Here is a 19,237-nt window from a genome sequence, read left to right as displayed (position 1 = left end):
AGAAAAAATTGGAGACATTTAGTTTCCTACATACTCCCTCTTCAGATAGTAAATAATCCAAAACCATGCGGTGTTGAATGATTGCGGTGTGCATCTGTTGAGATTGTTAAAAGGTCTATAGCATGGGCAGTTTTATTAGTAATAATTTCCAAAATTGCTTGCAAATGGATTATGCGGTTCAAATTGTAAGTCGGTTCTCTTGCCCCTGATATTGGTTCACTGGGATTCCAAGTAGCAGGCCAATAATGCTTAATTATTCTTTCAGGAGGCCACTCATTTTCCCCCCACTTTTCTGTTCTGCCTATATTAAGCTCAACAGATCGCTTGTCGCGGGCAACCTCTTTATCCCCCAAATTATCATATAGTCTTATTATCAATCAAGGACCACCTGTCTCTGGAAGAAGGAAAAACAGAGGTCAGATAATTCACTCTTATAGATAAATCCCCCAAACAGTGTAATTAAAAATAACATAAGCATTTTAACCAAATTATATTAAAATCGGCATCTGCTTCACATCTTTCATGGGTGCATCTGAGTCACTTGTTTCCTCCTGAAATGAAACAAAAGACAAACTCATTTCTCGGGTTAGAAAGAGGGAATGATCCATTTAGTGTGAATCTTATTAATTTTCCCAAGGCATTTAAAAAATTAGATTTCTAGATGGAATCGATATTCCACATTCTTCTGCTTTGGTCCGCATTAGAGCAGTAATTTGTGCTCCAGTATCAATTGAAAAGGTTACTGGTCTTTTCCTCGGTCCTACAGCAACAGTAATCAATAAATCTCCTTTTGTATTGCAGGTGAGTTGTCTTACAAACATCCATCCTCTGCCTCCCCTCTCACCCTCCAGAGGGCGGATAGATTAGGTTCCCATCTTTATCTTCTTAGCTGGCTCCTCCTCAAGGTCTATTAAAGGTGGGGGGGCAGTGAGGGCTGGTCTGAAAACAGCCCTTTGCCCTGACCATTCCTGCACTAGTTGTTCTAATTTTTTGGTCGAGAGTCCGTCCATCGAATCCTGGGGAATACCTTTTGTAAGAGACTGTTTTGGTTTATGTTTGTCTCGACATGGTTGCTATACCATTTAGGACTTCTTGACCTAGGCAACCCATCTCTCAGCTCAATGTGTCTTATCTCTATACACTTTACGCCTTGACATCCCGTCTCTAGAAGGACAGGGATATCTCCATACAATTTACGACTCCTTGGCCCTGGCATCCCGTCGCCGAGAAGACTGGGATATCTTATATCCATACAATTTACGACTTCTTGGGCTTGGCATCCTGCTTCTGGGAGGACTGTGGTATCAGCTCCAGGTGTTTTATCTCCATCAGCATGAGACAAACCATGCTCAGCAGTGTCTACGGAGTGGCGCTTACACTCGAGTTGGGGAAAGAGGAGCACCAGAGCACACAGAAAGGGACAGACTCTTTAAGAACGGGGGCATAAAAGGAGCACGTATTTCCCCCCCCCCCCCCCCCGCCGAGGTGTGTAGATCATCACCTGCACCGAGATGCATGGCTTCTTTCCCTGAACATCATTCGCACCGAGGGGTGTGGAACATCACCTGCACCGAGGCACCAAGGCACCTGTACCTGCACCAAAGCAGAGCCAACGACACTTAGCTGGACTGGTGGTGGTGGTAACTATAATCTTGCTGCATCTCTCCTGATTGCTTATCTTTTCCTTCCTTTTCTCTTCTTTTTCTCTCTGGCCTATCGCGCTTATGAGAACCAAACTTACAAGGTTGTATGGCATTTGACCCCGTTTGTGTCTTAATCTCGCTCTTGGGATCATATCGAAACCTCCCCCGACAGTGGATCGGGACACCTTTTTGAAGCCCTATCTGCCACAGCCCCTGTCGAGTTAGGGGTCTCTCTCTCTTTCCTGGAATTATGATCTCGGATCGACCCCAAGTCTTGGCGCTTCCTGGGAGGTGATTGCCACCCACTAGCCCATTCTGCAGCCTGTATGACCCTGGTTTCAGTTCTTTGGGCCAATCCACCAACAGGGCCGTATTTTCTCCCAAAATTAATCAACTCCTGGGCTACCTCCCCCCTATATGCATACTTTCCTCCTTGGCCACTGATAGCCAGGAGTCGCTATCCCCTCCAGAGCAGCCTTAATTCTTTCTCCATCGGGGATGTTTTGAATCCTCCCTTGTAATTGAATTCCAATGGGTTTCAGGGAGTCAGAAAGTCCTCGTATCAGGGGAGTCATCCTCTCTGGGTCCACAGGCAACATCATTGGGGAACCCTGGCTGGGCTTCAGCTCCCAATCATACATCATCTGGAGACAGGCTGCCTTTTGCATGCTTTCCACTAACTGATCCACCATCCCTGTTATGGCAAGGGGATCTCCCCTTTCCAAGGGGTGCAGCCCTCTGGCCCAATATGCAGCTCTCTGAGTCAATGACCATGGGGCTTGGTGGTCGCCGGTAGTCAGAAACACACCTGGACCCCAATATCCTTCTGCTTCTTTCTCTGACAAGATTCCATCCCCTCCTGACAAAGACACTCTCCACACATACTCCGTCTCTGATTCTTTTGCAGCTCTTGCAAAATCTTTTCTCAGCTTTGCTAATTCAGTTGCAGTGAGTGGGACTTCTTTGGTGATAACCCGAGGACAGTCATCACTGTTGTCCTTGTACACATACTCTGTTTTAATCAGTGGACATATATGGGAGGGGCTTTCTGCAGCTTCTTTGGCCTTCTGTAAATCTCCCTGGGGATAAATTTGCCATATCCCTTTCTCTGCACACGTCATTCCTACTTCTGATGGAGTATCTACTTCCCTCCAAAGTTGATTCCTCAACTCTTTCTTTAATATCATGCTTTGGTTCCTTTCCTCCTCCAACAATTGTTTGTTCTCCTTTAACTGTTCCTGCAGAGTGTTTACTGCCACTTGCAGGGAATCTATTACAGTATCAGCTTGACAAAGCTGCTTTCTCTCTTCCACCACAGCTGCCAGGCTCGCTCCCAGCACTGCACAAATTACAGCTTTTCCTTTCCCCCTCTGTTGCCGTTCAAGCGGCGTGGCGACCTGGTTCAGGAACGGCACGGCGACCACCCCCAGGCCGCTCGGGCCATCAGCACGCTGACACCAGTGTGGTAGACGGCAAATGGCGTTTATTGAGGGGTAGCAAGGTGTTATATAGCTAAGGTTTACAACGTCACATCCGTCTGCTTACATCATAAACTAACACTATTGGCTATTAGGGGCTCTACCTTTCCGTACAGCACGATATCTTCCGGCCGCCGGACCCTACCTATCTGTAACAGTGTAGTAATCTGCAACATCTCCCCCCTCCCTATGCATAACAAAACTAGCTAAAATATGACTATCTTATTCTTACTTATTCTTATCTAATTACTTATTCTCATTATTATCTTATTCTTATTGCTATCTTATTATTATCTTACTCTTACCTATTGTCATTATTACCTTATCCTTATTACTTACTCTTATTATTATTCTATTCTTATAGTTTATAACAATCTTAAGATTATATATCATAAACTTGACATAAAAACATAAGGCACAAAGAAGAAGGCACGTAGAAGGTAGAGGATGACAGGTAATACCGCGGTATAGGAATAGGGTGCACCTTGGTATAACTTGGGGATAATACTGAGTGGATATATTCTTAAAGCCGTTGTCGGCGTTCTACTAACATGATGTTAACCTTCTCTAGCCGACTCTTGAAAAACGGCATAAGCTTATTCAATATACAGGGTGGTTAACCATAGCGAACCGGTGAACCAATTTTCGTACCAGCTGCGTTTGGAACAGGGTTCAATGGGTGCTGGTTGGCAAGGCATGGCACTGAAAACTGGTGACCCTGTAGTTACTTCTGTACTAATCGCTCGAGATTGTTCCATCTGTTCAGGTACCCATTTAAAGGGCTGATGTGACTCTACCTGTCCTATAGTGACAAGCTGCAAAATTAAGATAATCCAAAGGCATCGCGGCCCCCTCTTGCGGAGGCTGTTTTGTTGTTTTCTGGATTCGGTCGGCATGGAACTCGCAGGCTCGGGCGGGACGCCTGTCACCGGGGCGTACGGGTTACGGGGGCGTCCGATGATCCGGTCCTGTGAACAGAAACTCACAATTTTCATTAGTTTTATCTTGAAGGTCTGGTTTAATAGACTTAAGCGGGCACCACTTGACTCTGCCATCTTTCCTGACAGTGACCTTTGGGTCGATCTTGGCATGGGGGGAGCGCTGCCAGCGAGTCCCCCAGCCAAGGGCAGTTTACTGCAACATGGCCTGCCTGGCCACATTTAGAACAAGCCATTACGTTGGCTATTGCGGCATGAACAGCCGCCTGAATTGGGGTCAGATGCTCTTCCTTTGCAACATGCTTAATCATGTCTGCGATACTTGCCCCCGCCGGCAATGATCGCAAGATTTCTTTGGTTGCGGAATTGCATTGTTGGCGTAAACATTCCGCTACGACCGGGCTTTTTGCCTCCGTAGGCAGGGCCGAAGAGTCGACCGCTGCTTGGAGACGATCTACAAATTGTGTAAAGCTCTCACTTTCACTTTGCTTTATTGAGGACCATGGCGATGGTCTGGCAACAACTCTACAGGCTGTGCGAATAGCTTCTCTGGCCGCACGAGTAGTTGTCATAACCTCATGGGCCCGCATGCCATGGACCTGCACCTGGGGGGTAATCATTGTTGGATCTTTACCCATTAACCGCTGCAGGCTGGAGCCGTGTAATGGATGATCTGCCCCAGTTACTTGGGCTAAATACTTTGTACAGTTGTCTTCCCATTCTTGTCTGAAAACGATCATCCCTGCTGCATCAAAGATTAGCCTACAAGTTTGTTTTATATCAAATGGGAGCATATCGTCCCCCCCGAAGATACCATCTATGAGGGTTGAAACCATGGCAGAATTAATCCCTTTATCCGCAATTGCCTTAACAATCGTTTGCACATCCTTAGGGTTTATCGGTGAGTAGACTCTCTGTCCTGCCTCCGTCACCCGGACCGGGAACGCTAGCGCGGCCGATGGGGCCCACTCGGCACACGCGATCTTTATTTCCCTCCAGTCCGTGAGAGGGGTTTCTTCCTTTTGCGTTTTTTCTTTAATTCGAATGGGAATATTTTGGCTTTTAGTTCTTTGGCTCTTAATTCTGTTTACCTTCTTTTTCTCCTTCCTTAAGTTTGAATCAGTTGTGGGCCACTCGTCCTGACTAGTGTCGGAGCCGGAGTCGGAACTCGACTGACTGGTCACTTCCGGGCTCCGGTACTTTTTTGTTGGGCTTCGGCGTTTTTTGAAATGTCCACTCTGATCGGTTCTCGGCCCCTCACTCGGACCTCCCTCACCTGACCGGTCACCCCCGCCGCTTTTCTCCTTCTTGTTGTCCTCCCCCACCTGCTTATCTAACGGTTCTCGGCTGTTCTTGTTCTTCTCCCCCTCTTTCTTATCTAACGGTTTCTGTCTGTTCCCGCCAGGAGCATCCTCGCCCCACCCTTCTCCTTGAGGCTCAGCGCCATTTTCAGGGGCATAGGGCAGTGGTCTGACCCAGGTGTCTCCATGGTCTGACTTCTTTTCGATATTTCTAGCTTCCTCGGCTAGCTCGCTCCAAACGGATTTCGGCTGTTTTTGCTCCTCTGTAAGTGGGACAGGGTTCGGGGATTGAGGGGACGTATCACCCTCTTGCTGACCTTTAGGCTCAGCAGAATTGCCATCATCTGGGGGGTGCAGAGTCTGTGCGGCTGCCCCGACTCCCTTTTTCGGGGTGGCCAACAAACAGTCCTGTACCGCCGCCCAGGTCTCCTGCTCTTTCATAGCTTTCTGCAACGCCTGTACAACTTTTCCCCAAGCCTTAAGGTTTTTCCCACGACCCGAAGACATCGTCTCCTCGGCTAACGCCTTAGTACATTTGTCCCACACCTCAGGGTGGAGGATATCCACCGGCTGGTCTATAACCTTAATTTTTAAAAGCCTCGCAACAGCGAGAGTAAAATCTTTTGGCTTACAATCAATCCCCCAATATTTATATAACTGCGATACGACCTTCACAAGGGCTTCCATCCTCCTTGTTCGTCCGGGAGCGTCCTCCCCGCCGGGCTGGTCCTGCCGCTCCGGCCGCCGTTCACCCGTCCAGGCGATGCTCCCGGCTTTCAGCACCACTTGTTGCCGTTCAAGCGGCGTGGCAACCTGGTTCAGGAACGGCACGGCGACCACCCCCAGGCTGCTCGGGCCATCAGCACGCTGACACCAGTGTGGTAGACGGCAAATGGCGTTTATTGAGGGGTAGCAAGGTGTTATATAGCTAAGGTTTACAACGTCACATCCGTCTGCTTACATCATAAACTAACACTATTGGCTATTAGGGGCTCTACCTTTCCGTACAGCACGATATCTTCCGGCCGCCGGACCCTACCTATCTGTAACAGTGTAGTAATCTGCAACACCCCTCTTAAACTTAGCCTCTTTCTGCAATACTCTTATCCTGTCTACCACACTCTGTGGGTAAAACCTATGGTTCTTTGCCCAATCTTGTCGTTCGGGTGAAGGGTGGGATCGCTGCACCTCTAAAAGATCATATAATTTCTCAATTCCTTCAAACTAGGAGGGCACATTATCACAAGCAGAAAGGGGTTATCGTTCTGAGAGAGTCACACCTTAATATCCAAGTTTCCCCTATACGCTCCCAGGAGAACACAGTTTACACTAAAATAAAAGTTTCACAACAAGGTAGCACGGCACTCTCGTCTCCAGGGATCCTGTCCATGACGCCAATAAAAATGTCCCGATCCAGTATTGGGAGAGGTTTCAATACAATCCCAAGAGTGAGATTAAGACACGAACGGGGTCAAATGCCATAAAACCTTGTTAGCTTTATTACTTATGTTAGCCCAACCCTCCTGCTCCAGCAGGGTCACCTAGAACATGTGGCGCAGGACTGCGTCCAAGCGGGTTTTGAAAATCTCCAGAGAAGGAGACTCCACAACCTCTCTGGGCAACCTGTTCCAGGGCTCTGTCACCCTCACTGTTAAGGAATTTTTCCTTAAGTTCCTGTGGAACTTTTGATGCTTCAGTTTCCAGTTGTTTCCTCTAGTTCTGTCGGTGGCCACCAGTGAAAAAAGGCCAGCACCATCCTCACTGCCTCCCTTGAGGTACTTGTAGACACTGATTAGATCCCCTCTCAGCCTTCTCTTCTCCAGGCTGAACAGGCCCAGCTCCCTCAGCCTCTCCTCATAGGGCAGATGATCCAGGCCCCTGATCATCCTCGTAGCCCTGCGCTGGACTCTCTCCAGCAGCTCCACATCCCTCTTGTACTGTGGAGCCCAGAACTGGACACTCCAGATGTGGCCTCACCAGGGCTGAGTAGAGGGGCAGGATCGCCTCCCTCGACCTGCTGGAGACGCTCTTCTTAATGCACCCCAGGATCCCATTGGCCTTCTTGGCCACGAGGGCACACTGCTGCCTCATGGTCAACTTATCATCCACCATGATACCCAGGTCCCTCTCTGCAGAGCTGCTCTCCAGAAGGTCGGTCCTCGGCCTGTACTGGTGCCTGGGGTTATTCCTCCCCAGATGCAGAACCTTGCACTTGGCCTTGTTGAATTTCACAAGGTTTTTCACCGCCCAGTTGTCCAGTCTTTTCAGGTCCCTCTGGATGGCAGCGCAGCCCTCTGGGGTATCGGCTACTCCTCCCAGTTCCGGATCATCAGCAAACTTGCTGAGGGAGCACTCTGTGCCTTCATCCAGGTCATTGATGAATAAATTGAACAGGCCTGGACCAAGGACTGACCCCTGAGGGACATCGCTAGCTACAGGCCTCCAACTAGACTCAGCACTGCTGATCACCACCCTCTGAGCTCTGACATCCAGCCAATCCACGTCACTGTCCACTCATCTATCCCACACTTCCAGAGCTTGCCCAGGAGGATGTTGTGAGGGACGATGTCAAAAGCCTTGGTGAAGTTGAGATAGATGACATCCACTGCACTCTCCTCATCTATCCAGCTGGTCATTCCATCATAGAAGGCTATCAGGTTAGTCAAGCAAGATTTCCCCTTGGTGAATCCATGCTGACTACTCTTGAGCACCTTCCTGTCCTCCATGTGCCTGGAGACAACGACCAGTATGAACTGTTCCATCACTTTTCCGGGGACGGAGGTGAGGCTCACTGGCCTGTAGTTGCCTGGGTCCTCCTTCCTGCCTTTTTTGAAGACTGACGTGACATTGGTTTTCTTAACTTGCCTGAAAATTGCTTATGCTAACTCTGCTAACTCGCAGATAGGCCCGCTGGACTGCTTGCACCACCCTGCATGGTAGGGCAACTTACCATTTTACAGGCCAGGTTCTGATTTATAAAAAAAAAAAAAAAAAAAGAGAGAGAGAGAGAGAGGGAGGGAGGGGGGGGGGGCGGGGAGGGAGGGAGGGAGGGGTTGAGAGAGAGAGAGAGAGAGAGATGCAAGAACATCATTGCTTGAAGGCATGGCTCCGGGGATTGCTGCCGTGCTAGCATTGAATATCCTATGCAGGCCCGGATGCTGACTAGTAAAATCCAGCAGTGCTACAACGACATCTTTGTTGTCATTGTTGGTAGATGTAGACTCAGCTTGGCATGCAACCTCGCTGCAACAAATATGCTTCTGCTTATTCATGGCCACAGGTGTGAGGAGGCAGGGGGCATGTCCTGCATGACTCTAAGTGACCACGCTACGTCTATGCATGCCCAGGTCCAGACGTTACAGGATCTGACTCATCAATTGAGAGTGGATGGTGGTTGGACTCCATTCGGATGATGGTCGTGGGGTTGGCCATGGCTACAGGAACTGTTATTAGCGCTATTACTTCTATTTGCAATATTATATGCTATATTCCTTGCATAATGATGTTGCGGCTTGGAGCGGGTCAGGAATGCCAGACAGCAACTTCATAGAAGCTGGAACTGACTTCGTATATTAGCTTACATGCAGTACATTTATATGATTCTAGCAGTTAGTGATGTAATTACACAGGCTCCTAATTGGTAGACAATGATCTAACTAAGACCCTTACAGCCCCCCTTACTTGTTTAGCTCATCCTTTTAGTTCAACAGCTCTTTTATTCCCTCTGACCTTGGTCTACTTCCTTATCTCCTAGTTAGCAGTCCCTTTGTTCTTTCACTGAAACCTGAAGGCTGGAATTGAGCAGGCCTGCTGGACAGCCACATCCGTGGCTCTCTAACCATTCCTCTACAATTCCCCCTTTTTCTTTAGATTAGGTGACCCCGGGAAGCAAGCCAGCCTTGAGGTGTCAGATTCGGATTGCGTGAAAAAGCAGTTAACAAACGTGACATTAAAGCGCGCAAACAGGTACAAGCAATCATTAAGCCAACTACAAGCAACAGTCCCCATAGTAACAACATTAACAGCGATTTCATCAACGATTTTATCCATCCCCCAATTCCTAATCAGTCCGTTAGTCCGTCTAGACCGAAAAATCCCACATCCTTTGTTACTTTCTCCGTATGTTTGATCAAGTCGTGGAGTTGCCGATGGATGGCTGCCGAGTGATCCTGCAAGTCCATACAGCACATCCCATAGAAATCCTGACACCCATGTCCATGAGCAAGAAGCAGGAAATCAATAGCGGCACGGTTTTGCAGCTCAGCATGTTGTACCTGAGACAAGTCATACGACAATTCACTAAGCACAGTACTGGTTGCATTCACTTGTTTCAAGGCCTAGCAGGCAAGGAGCTCAATATTTCGGTGTGCCCGCGCGGCTGATACCCCGGGGACGAAGAAGGACGCTGCTACAACCTCCCAAGTGCTCCAGAGATCAACACTATCCTCACATTCTGAGCTAAGAGAGTTCGCTGCTCCTTTTGATTGCCTTAACAGGGTCTTGCTGTTCCCCGGAGGGCCATGTGGCCACATCATACTAGGGTGACCAAATGTGCAAGGCCCACCCATAGGCTGGGACGGAATGCCAGCCCAAGCTCGGTTCCCACATATCAAAAACCACCCGGTGGGAACCTTCCTAGGCTGGATAGTTCCCGTATTGTGGGTAACATTTCTATTACACCATTCCTTTTCCCCTCTTGCCTCCTCAAGGGTTTTTGCATACTCATCTTTGAGACCTTCCAGTTCAACCTCGTATCTACTGTTCTCATTTTCCATTTTCTTCAGTCTGTTTCTCTCCCCTTCTAGTTGAGCCTGGAGACGAGCATGTTATTGCCTTAAAAGACTATTCTGGGATTCAGTAGAAGACATCTGAACTTTAGTAGAAAGAAGTTCTTCTGTTGCAGCCCGTTCTCTTTCGGCAGCTGCTGCCAAAAGGGCTTGAGATTCACCAAGTCTGTTGGAAGGATTCTTTTCCAATTTTTCCCATGAGGAGGTTTGCACTCCCAGCATGGCTTGCTAATTTTCTATCTGCCGGAGCAGTGGCCGAGTAGCAGATATAACACTTTGACTCTGTTCTTGGTTCCGACTCTCCTCTTCTTGCAGTCTCTGTTGTAGTTCACTGATTTCCTGATGTAAGTAGTCCTCCCTTCTTTCTGCCTGTTGTTCTGCACGTTGCAGCGCTAGCCGCAGGTCTGCCACCTGAATCGCCAAAGCTTCTTGTTGCTGCCGTGCCTCATCCTGGGCCTTCTCCAAAGCTAAACCAAGTTCTTCCTTTGCCTTCATTTCCCGACTTAGGGCTGCCTCTTGTGCCTCACTGTCCTTTGTGGCATTAGCTTTATGAAGATCTGCAAGTTCCTTGTAAGCACTGTTAAGTGTTGCCTGGACACTTCTGTTCCTTTCTTCAAGATCTTCCACCTCTGCCTGAAGCTTATTAAGATCCTTTTCTTGTCGCTCTACAACACTGTTCAGTTGTTTAGTACTGTCTCGATGCTGCTTCTCAAGATCCTCTTTGCCATCAAGTACCTGTTTTAAATGCTGCAATTCCTCTTCCAGTTCCTTAATCTTTTTGTTCTGTTTTGTGTTAGCATTTTCTCTCTTTCTCCTTTGCTCTTAGTTTCTTAATAATGTTGGAATTGTGCAACTGCTGTTTAGAAAGCTTTTCTCCTTCTTCCATTAATCCTTTGATTTGCTCATCTTTTTCTTTCAGTAATTCAGCTGTTTCATTACAATTAAGTCTAGTAGCCAATTCTTTTTTAACATTCTTTACTTCCTTTTTAGCTGCATCCCTTTCTTTGCATGCAAGCTGGAGCTTCTTTTCAGCATCTGCTATTCGCTGAGTGAACTCCTCTTTAAGGGATGAAATGCCATTGCTCTCTTCCTTCATTCTAAGGATTTCATCTTTAAGGTTATCATAAGCTTCCTCCAGCCGTGCCTTTTCTTTACTAGTATTCAATAACTGTGTTTCCGTCTTCTCTAGTTTAGCATGGGTGTTATTCTGGCATCGAGGACACCAAACTCGCCCTTCACTACAGTTTTTTCGGATATGACCCCTCCTTCCACACCTAAAGCACTTAGGGCCGTTTGCGTTTTCCCTCTTTCCTTGGTTTCCTCTCCAGCCCACCAAAGGTTGTAGTGCAGCGGCTAAGACACGAAATGCTTGGGCTTGCTGTGCCGCTGAATCAAGCAATGCCTGCTCTACCTGAGCCCCTAAAAATGCTCCTGGGTTTCCCACACCCCGACGGGCAAGTTCTTCAAGCATCTCCTCGAGCGAAACCCCTTGTGGCAAAGTGACCAGAACATCCCTGGTGCGCTTATTAGCATTCTCAACTGCCAAGGATTGAGCCATAAGTTTCCTTGTTTTCTCATCTAGCGTATCCATTTCCTCCAAGGCCTTAAGCAAGCGGTCAACGAATTCACCAAAGGACTCGTTCATACCCTGCTTAATTCCCACGAAGGAAGGGCCTTTCTTCTCCTCAGGTAAGGACATAAAGGCCGATAGGGCAGTTTGCGTCACCAGCCTTAACAGGATGGCAGGATATCGCATTTGTGTGTCAATAGTGCCATACGGCCCCTGACCAGCGGATCTCCTTGAGGCCGAGGTATGGCACATTCGCGTGCTGCGTGGGCCGCCCACTGTCTTTCCCACAGTAGCAACTGATCAGGTGTCAAAATCAATTTCGCAATCTGTTGACAATCACTAGGGAGAAGCAAATCACTATCACTAAACATGACTTCTCCTTGGTGAATCCATGCTGACTACTCCTGATCACCTTCTTTTCCTTGACATGCCTAGAGATGGTCTCCAGGATGAGCTGTTCCATCACCTTTCCTGGGACAGAGGTGAGGCTGACTGACCCATACTTTCCTGGGTCCTCCCTCTTGCCTTTTTTGAAGACTGGAGTGACGTTGGCTTTCTTCCAGTCCTCAGGCACCTCCCCTGCTCTCCATGACCTTTTGAAGATGGAGAGTGACTTAGCAATAATACCCACCAATTCCCTCAGCACTACTGGGTGCATCCCATCCGGGCCCATAGATTTATAGGTGTCCAGTTTGCCTAAATAATCTCTAACCCAGTCCTCCTTGACCAGCGGAAATTCTTTCTCTCTCCCGATTTTCTCTCTCGTCTCTGGGCTCTGTAGTTCATGGGGACTAGCCTTAGCAGTAAAGACAGAAGCAAAGAAGGTATTTAGTAACTCTGCCTTCTGTCTTACAGAAGACTGTTTTGGATTGTGTTTGTCTCGACATTGTTGCTATACCATTTAGGACTTCTTGACCTAGGCATCCCATCTATCAGCTCGAGATGTCTTATTTCTATGCACTTTACACCTTGACATCCCGTCTCTAGAAGGACTGGGATATCTCCATACAATTTACGACTCCTTGGCCCTGGCATCCTGTCACCGAGAAGACTGGGATATCTTATATCCATACAATTTACGACTTCTTGGGCTTGGCATCCTGCTTCTGGGAGGACTGTGGTATCAGCTCCAGGTGTTTTATCTCCATCAGCACGAGACAAACCATGCTCAGCAGTGTCTACGGAGTGGCGCTTACACTCGAGTTGGGGAAAGAGGAGCACCAGAGCACACAGAAAGGGACAGACTCTTTAAGAACGGGGGCATAAAAGGAGCACATATTTCCCCCCCACCCTGAGGTGTGTGGATCATCACCTGCACTGAAATGCATGGCTTCTTGAGGTGGATTAGGAACTGGCTGGATGGCAGAGCTCAGAGGGTGGTGATCAGCAGTGCAGAGTCTAGTTGGAGGCCTGTAGCTAGCGGGGTCCCCCAGGGATCAGTCCCTGGTCCAGTCCTGTTCAATTTATTCCTCAGTGACCTGGATGAAGGCACAGAGTGCTCCCTCAGCAAGCTTGCTGATGATCCGGAACTGGGAGGAGTAGCTGATACCCCAGAGGGCTGCGCTGCCATCCAGAGGGACCTGGACAGACTGGACAACTGGGCGGTGAAAAACCTCATGGAATTCAACAAGGCCAAGTGCAAGGTTCTGCACCTGGGGAGGAATAACCCCAGACACCAGTACAGGCTGGGGACCGACCTTCTGGAGAGCAGCTCTGCAGAGAAAGACCTGGGTGTCATGGTGGATGACAAGATAACCATGAGGCAGCAGTGTGCCCTCGTGGCCAAGAAGGCCAATGGGATCCTGGGCTGCATTAAGAAGAGCGTCTCCAGCAGGTCGAGGGAGGTGATTGTGCCCCTCTACTCAGCCCTGGTGAGGCCACATCTGGAGTATTGTGTCCAGTTCTGGGCTCCACAGTACAAGAGGGATGTGGAGCTGCTGGAGAGAGTCCAGCGCAGGGCTATGAGGATGATCAGGGGCCTGGATCATCTGCCCTATGAGGAGAGGCTGAGGGAGCTGGGCCTGTTCAGCCTGGAGAAGAGAAGGCTGAGAGGGGATCTAATCAGTGTCTATAAGTACCCCAAGGGAGGCAGTGAGGAGGATGGTGCTGGCCTCTTTTCAGTGGTGGCCACCGACAGAACTACAGGTAATGGCCACAAACTGAAACACCAAAAGTTCCATGTGAACTTAAGGAAAGATTTCTTAACAGTGAGGGTGACAGAGCACTGCAACAGGCTGCCCAGAGAGGTTGTGGAGTCTCCTTCTCTGGCGATCTTCAAAACCCACTTGGATGCAGTCCTGTGCCACGTGCTCTAGGTGACCCTGCGTGTGCAGGGGGGTTGGACTAGATGACCTCTAGAGGTCCCTTCCAACCTTAAGCATTCTATGATTCTATGATTGTTTCCCTGAAAATCACTTGCACCGAGGGGTGCGCAGAACATCACTTGCACCAAGGCACGAAGGCACCTGTACCTGCACCGAAGCGGAGCCAACGACACTTAGCTGGACTTTTGGTGGTGGTAACTATAATCTTGCTGTACCTCTCCTGATTGCTTGCTTTTCTATCTTTTTTCTCTTCTTCTCTCTGTCCTATCGCACTTATGAGAATAAAGCTTACAAGTCTGTATGGCATTTGACCCCGTTTGTGTCTTAATCTCGCTCTTGGGATTGTATTGGAACCTCTCTCGACAGTGGATCGGAACACCTTCTCTGCATCCTCCGTCACTAAGGCATCCACCCCATTTAGCAGTGGGTCCACATTTTCCCAAGTATTCCTCTTGCTGCTGATGTATTTTTAGAAGCCCTTCCTGTTGCTTGACTTCTTTCTTGTAGGAATGCACAGATCCTGAGCTTGGAGGAAGTGGTGCTCGAATATTAGTCAACTCTCCTGGACTCCCTTTCCTTCTAGGACCCTGGCCCAGCAGATTCTTCCAAGTAGGTCCCTGAAAAGGTCAAAGTTCGCTCTCTTGGAATTCAGGGTTGCAATCCTACTTCTTGCAATCTGATAGCCAATTACATATAGAATCATGTCATTATCAGAGAATATTGTCTTTTGAAATAAAACAATAACTATATCCAAAAAGTTGATAAAGCATACAAAGTTGAGTCTTTTAAAGCCAGTGAAAATAAAAGACCAAAGCTATCACCAAAAAGTTTTTTTTTTCTCCCTGAAAACTGAGAAAAAGTATGTGTGATATATAATGGCTATAAGTATATGTGCCCATGATGGAACTTCATGCTTAAAGAGAACGTTCAAATCTGCACTGGGCTTCTTCAAATTAAACAACCTGAACAGCACATTTTTATTCGGTCTAAGGAACATCATCCTTCAAAGACTTTTGCCGCAAGTGCAGGATCACAGTGGAATGACATGCCATTCTTGGGTTATTGTTTGTTTGTTTGTTTATTTGTTTGTTAGTTTTAAGAGGGTTTGTGTTGGAACCAGGCGCAGGACAACTGCACAGGCCTTTAGGGGAGCCGGGCCGGATTACAAGACACGATCCCAATATGAGTTTAGATCTTGCTCCGTTTATTAGCGGAAGTGCGCATATATTTATACCTACAAGCATCTGAGGGATATCCAGGTTAGCTACGATTGGTTGCTAGGGAGGTTGCTATGTCCCGGCCGCATAGGCTCTTTCCCAGCTCTGCAAAGTTGTTTACCCAAAACGGCTAACTACTCTTTCCCACATAGCTCCCCATTCCCAGCCGGCCAAGGACAACTCACTAACACTCCCCTCTACATTATCAGCAAGGCGCAGGTGGTGCAGATTCCCAGCACAGTGCAGATTCCCAGCACAGTGCAGATTCTCAGCACAGCATTTCTCTACAGGTTTGCTGCTTAGTGGAATATCTGCTTATGGGCACTGTGTGAGTGGGCTTAGTTTGAAAGTGGTTAAATTTTGAACATACAGATTTCTCAATGAAGTTCAAAATAAAAACATCAGAGGGAGCCATAGCTTTTCTGAATTTGGGTATTACTGTGGCTGGATGCACATGGGACATTCCCAGCTGGAATAGGCAGAGGTTTAAACTGGTGTCAAGTACACATTGAAATCCAGGGTTTTTTTTAAATGCAAGGGTTTTTGTTTGTTTGTTTTTGTAATCAATCTGCTAAAGTAAATCAATCAGTAAAGTAATATGTTGGTTAGACATATATCCAGTGGAGCTGAACATGGCTGTCATCACTCAGGGGACACTTATACTGAATACCTTTAGTAAAGGGAGACAAAATTCCACCAGCTGGGGTGGTGTGTCCCAAAATTCTGGTAGCTCAAGTGCTGTGGTCCCTCACTAAGATGGTACTGACATTTTTTTTTAAGAAGACCAACAAGGTTTTATGCCTTTATCCCACAATGTTTCTAGCATATCTGGTATGGTTTCCGTTTCAATGCTACATATATAAGTTGCATTTGCTTTGATCTTTAACTAGAGAGTCAGGATGTTGCACTGATCATACTGCAATTTCCGGGTTGATGGAAGTTCTCATTTAGCTATCATGGAAATATAATGAATTTGATAATGATAATGAATGAGATGTGGGGAAAGGAGATAGAGAGGGCTAAGTTGGATGCAAGCAAAACTCATTCATTGCTTCTCAGAAAAAAAAATATATAAAAGAAATGAAGCACATGGGACAGAGGCTAATCACTGTTAGTTTAGTGCAGAGGTCCTCAAACTTTTTAAACAGGGGGCCGGTTCACTGTCCCTCAGACACTGTCGGGGGCCGGACTATAGTTTGGAAAAAAATGAACGAATTCCTATGCACACTGCACATATTTTATTTGTAGTAGTGCACAAAAAAAACAGGAAAAAGAATGCAATATTTAAAATGAAGAACAATTGTAATCAACAAAAACAAATAATATTTCAATGTGAACTATGGGCCTGCTTTTGGCTAATGAGATGGTCAATGTTAGGTTCCATATTTGTCACTGCTAGTCGTAGCAAGGGATGCAAGTGTTCATCAGTTAGTCTGGATCTGATTGGAGATTTCAGATGTTTCATTCGGGAAAAAGTCTGCTCGCAGACATAGGTGCTGCCAAAGATGGTTGCAATTTTTAGTGCATGGTTCCTGAGATTATGATATGTCTCTGAGGGGAGAGATGCATAGAAATTAGTAAGGCTGCTTGATTTGAATGCATCTTTCAGCGAGTCACAAGTCTGTAGTTCGGCCAATTCCATTTGGTAAATCGGATCAACAGTTTCAATGTCAACAGAAAATGGGTTCCGGAAAAGCTGTATGTCCTGTTCATGGAGACGAAGCTCTTTAAATCTAATTTGAAACTCCTTTTGCAAGATTTCTGGTACATCCATACATGTTTTGTTTGGGAATGCAACTGCTGTTTTTTCTGCAGACAGGTTTTGAGTTGTGGGGAGATGGCAGAAGTTTTCCTCCTTTACTTGGTTAATGAGCAGGTCTAATTTGACTTGAAATGCTTTCACATGTGAATACATATCACAGATGAGCTTCCCCTTTCCTTGAAGTTGGACATTGAAATTGTTGAGTAGCTCTGTTACATCTGTCAGAAACGCAAGGTGCCATTTCCATTCTGCATCTTTGAGCTCTGGTACTTCTTTGTTTTTAGAAAGCATAAAATCACAAGCCTGTGGAAGTAAGTCATAAAATCGTTTCAAAACTCTCCCTCGACTCAGCCAACGGACTTCTGTGTGGTCGGTACTGTGTGGTACAGGAAACATTTAGCTCAGACAGAAATTCCTGAAACTGTCTGTGGTTTAGTGCATGTGCTCTAATGAAGTTAACACAAGAAACTACAATTTTCATGACAGAGTCCAGCTTCAGTGATTTACAACACAGTGCTTGTTGGTGGATGATGCAGTGTGTGGCTATTGGATGTGAATGGTTGCGTTTGTCCATCTCTTTGTTAATGCGTGCAACCACTCCTTTCATGGACCCCACCAAGCTAGGAGCACCACCAGTTGTCACACTGAATAGTTTGTTTTGCCCCAGTCCAGCTCCAAATCATTCATAGTTTGGCAAACTTTCTCATAGATATCCTCTCCTGTTCCTTTGATGCTTTTCAGTGCAGCAACCTCCTCTGTGACTTCGAAAGAATCATTTGTCCCACGAATGAAAATTAGAAGTTGTGCAGAATCACGAACATCATTGCTTTCGTCGAGTGCCAATGAGAAATAGCAAAGTGTTTTTGAGGAGTTTTGCAACTGCAGATTCAAATTTTCCCCCATTTCTTCAATCCTTCGTGTCAATGTAGGTCCTGAAAAACTCACTGTACTAAATAAATCCGCCTTCTCTGGACACATCTCTTTCTTTGGCAACAGAAAGAAGGAATTCTTTAACAAATTCTCCCTCTATGAATGCTCTGCAAGGGCGCGCTATGAGTTTGGCAACTTGACAGCTTGCTCGAAGTGATGATATATTGAGCTGCTTTTGCTTCACAAAAGTATTTTGCTGAGTTGTCAATCCATGTTTCAGTCTTAATATTTTATCTTTTCTCACTTGTCCGACCAAAGAATCATATTTATCTTTATGTTGAGTTTCGTAGTATCGACGCAAATTGTATTCCTTGAACACAGACACTGAATTCTGGCATATCAGACAAACAGCTCTTTCTTTGTACTCCGTGAAAAAAATAATCAGAAGTCCACTTTTCTTGGAATACCCTGCACTCGGAGTCAATTTGTCTTTTTTTTTGACATGATGGTGCACGCGCTTCCCACTGGTGCTGGTTTGCTTGTCCTGCCTGGGAGCTGGAGGGAGGGAGAGATGGGGGAGCCGCCCACCTCGCTGATGCCGCCGCCCCCCTCCTCAGCCTGGCCGCACAGTCCGGAAAGGGTGGCCAGAAGGGAGCGAAGGAACTTTGCCGCGCCGGGGCTCTGGCGATTCGCCCGAGTTGGCTGGACCTCGCAGACCAGAGGCTGCCGACTGAGCTTGCCCGGCAGAGGAGATGCCCGCGCCTCTCGCTTGCCGCACATCGCAGAGGAGGAGGAGGAGGAGGAGGAGGAGGATGGGGCGGTTTGTAGCCGAGAGGCGCCCCCTGGAGGGGGCAGGTCGAGGACGAGGCGCTGGTTTCAGCCCAGTCCCGGCGGGTGCTTGTGGGCTGCGGAGGCCGGCGTGCGGATTAAGTGGCAGGAAGTCATCTGCGGCTGCTTGGTTTCCCCCCCAACCCCCGGCGGGGGTTGGGGGGGGGCGGGGGGATTCTGTAAATACCGGCGGACCGGATTGAGGACCCTGGGGGGCCGTAGTTTGAGGACCCCTGCTCTATATCTATCATCTGGATGGGAGATGGGAAAGCAGCACTGATATACAGTTAGAATTGTCACCCAAAGACCATCTCATTGACAACTGAAGTTGTATAATGTAAGTTGCTTCATCTTTCAAAGGCAAGAATGGCAGCACATGCTGAAGACCAAAGAGGGAGAGGTTTGAATTCCTGATGTGTTGGAGAGAGAAAAGCTGAGGTAGGGAGGGGCAAGAGAAGTCACCCATACATGTGACCATCAGTTGTATTCCTGTCCTGTTGCACCTTGCGAAAGAACGGA

The 19,237-nt window shown here is 47.4% G+C and overlaps 1 protein-coding gene and 1 pseudogene across 1 annotated transcript; both read right to left on the bottom strand.

Annotated features, from left to right (window-relative positions):
* Window positions 1-863: 863 nt before the first annotated feature.
* LOC148592557 (uncharacterized) lies at window positions 864-8,792 on the bottom strand. The gene is given in 7 exon segments (XM_088534413.1): window positions 864-1,027; window positions 1,829-1,920; window positions 1,922-2,082; window positions 2,084-3,040; window positions 4,593-5,142; window positions 5,194-5,495; window positions 8,721-8,792. Coding segments are annotated over 7 exon segments (2,298 nt in total).
* Window positions 8,793-9,697: 905 nt separating this feature from the next.
* On the bottom strand, window positions 9,698-11,969 carry LOC148592556 (TATA element modulatory factor pseudogene; annotated as a pseudogene).
* Between the last annotated feature and the right edge of the window lie 7,268 nt (window positions 11,970-19,237).

This window comes from Tinamus guttatus, unplaced genomic scaffold, assembly GCF_059628265.1.
Source record: "Tinamus guttatus ecotype Peru unplaced genomic scaffold, ASM5962826v1 Tinamus_guttatus_pri_ptg000556l, whole genome shotgun sequence".
In the NCBI taxonomy this organism is placed as follows: domain Eukaryota; kingdom Metazoa; phylum Chordata; class Aves; order Tinamiformes; family Tinamidae; genus Tinamus; species Tinamus guttatus.
Note: the sequence above shows the minus strand (reverse complement) of the source record. Positions and strands in the feature narration are given on the sequence as shown.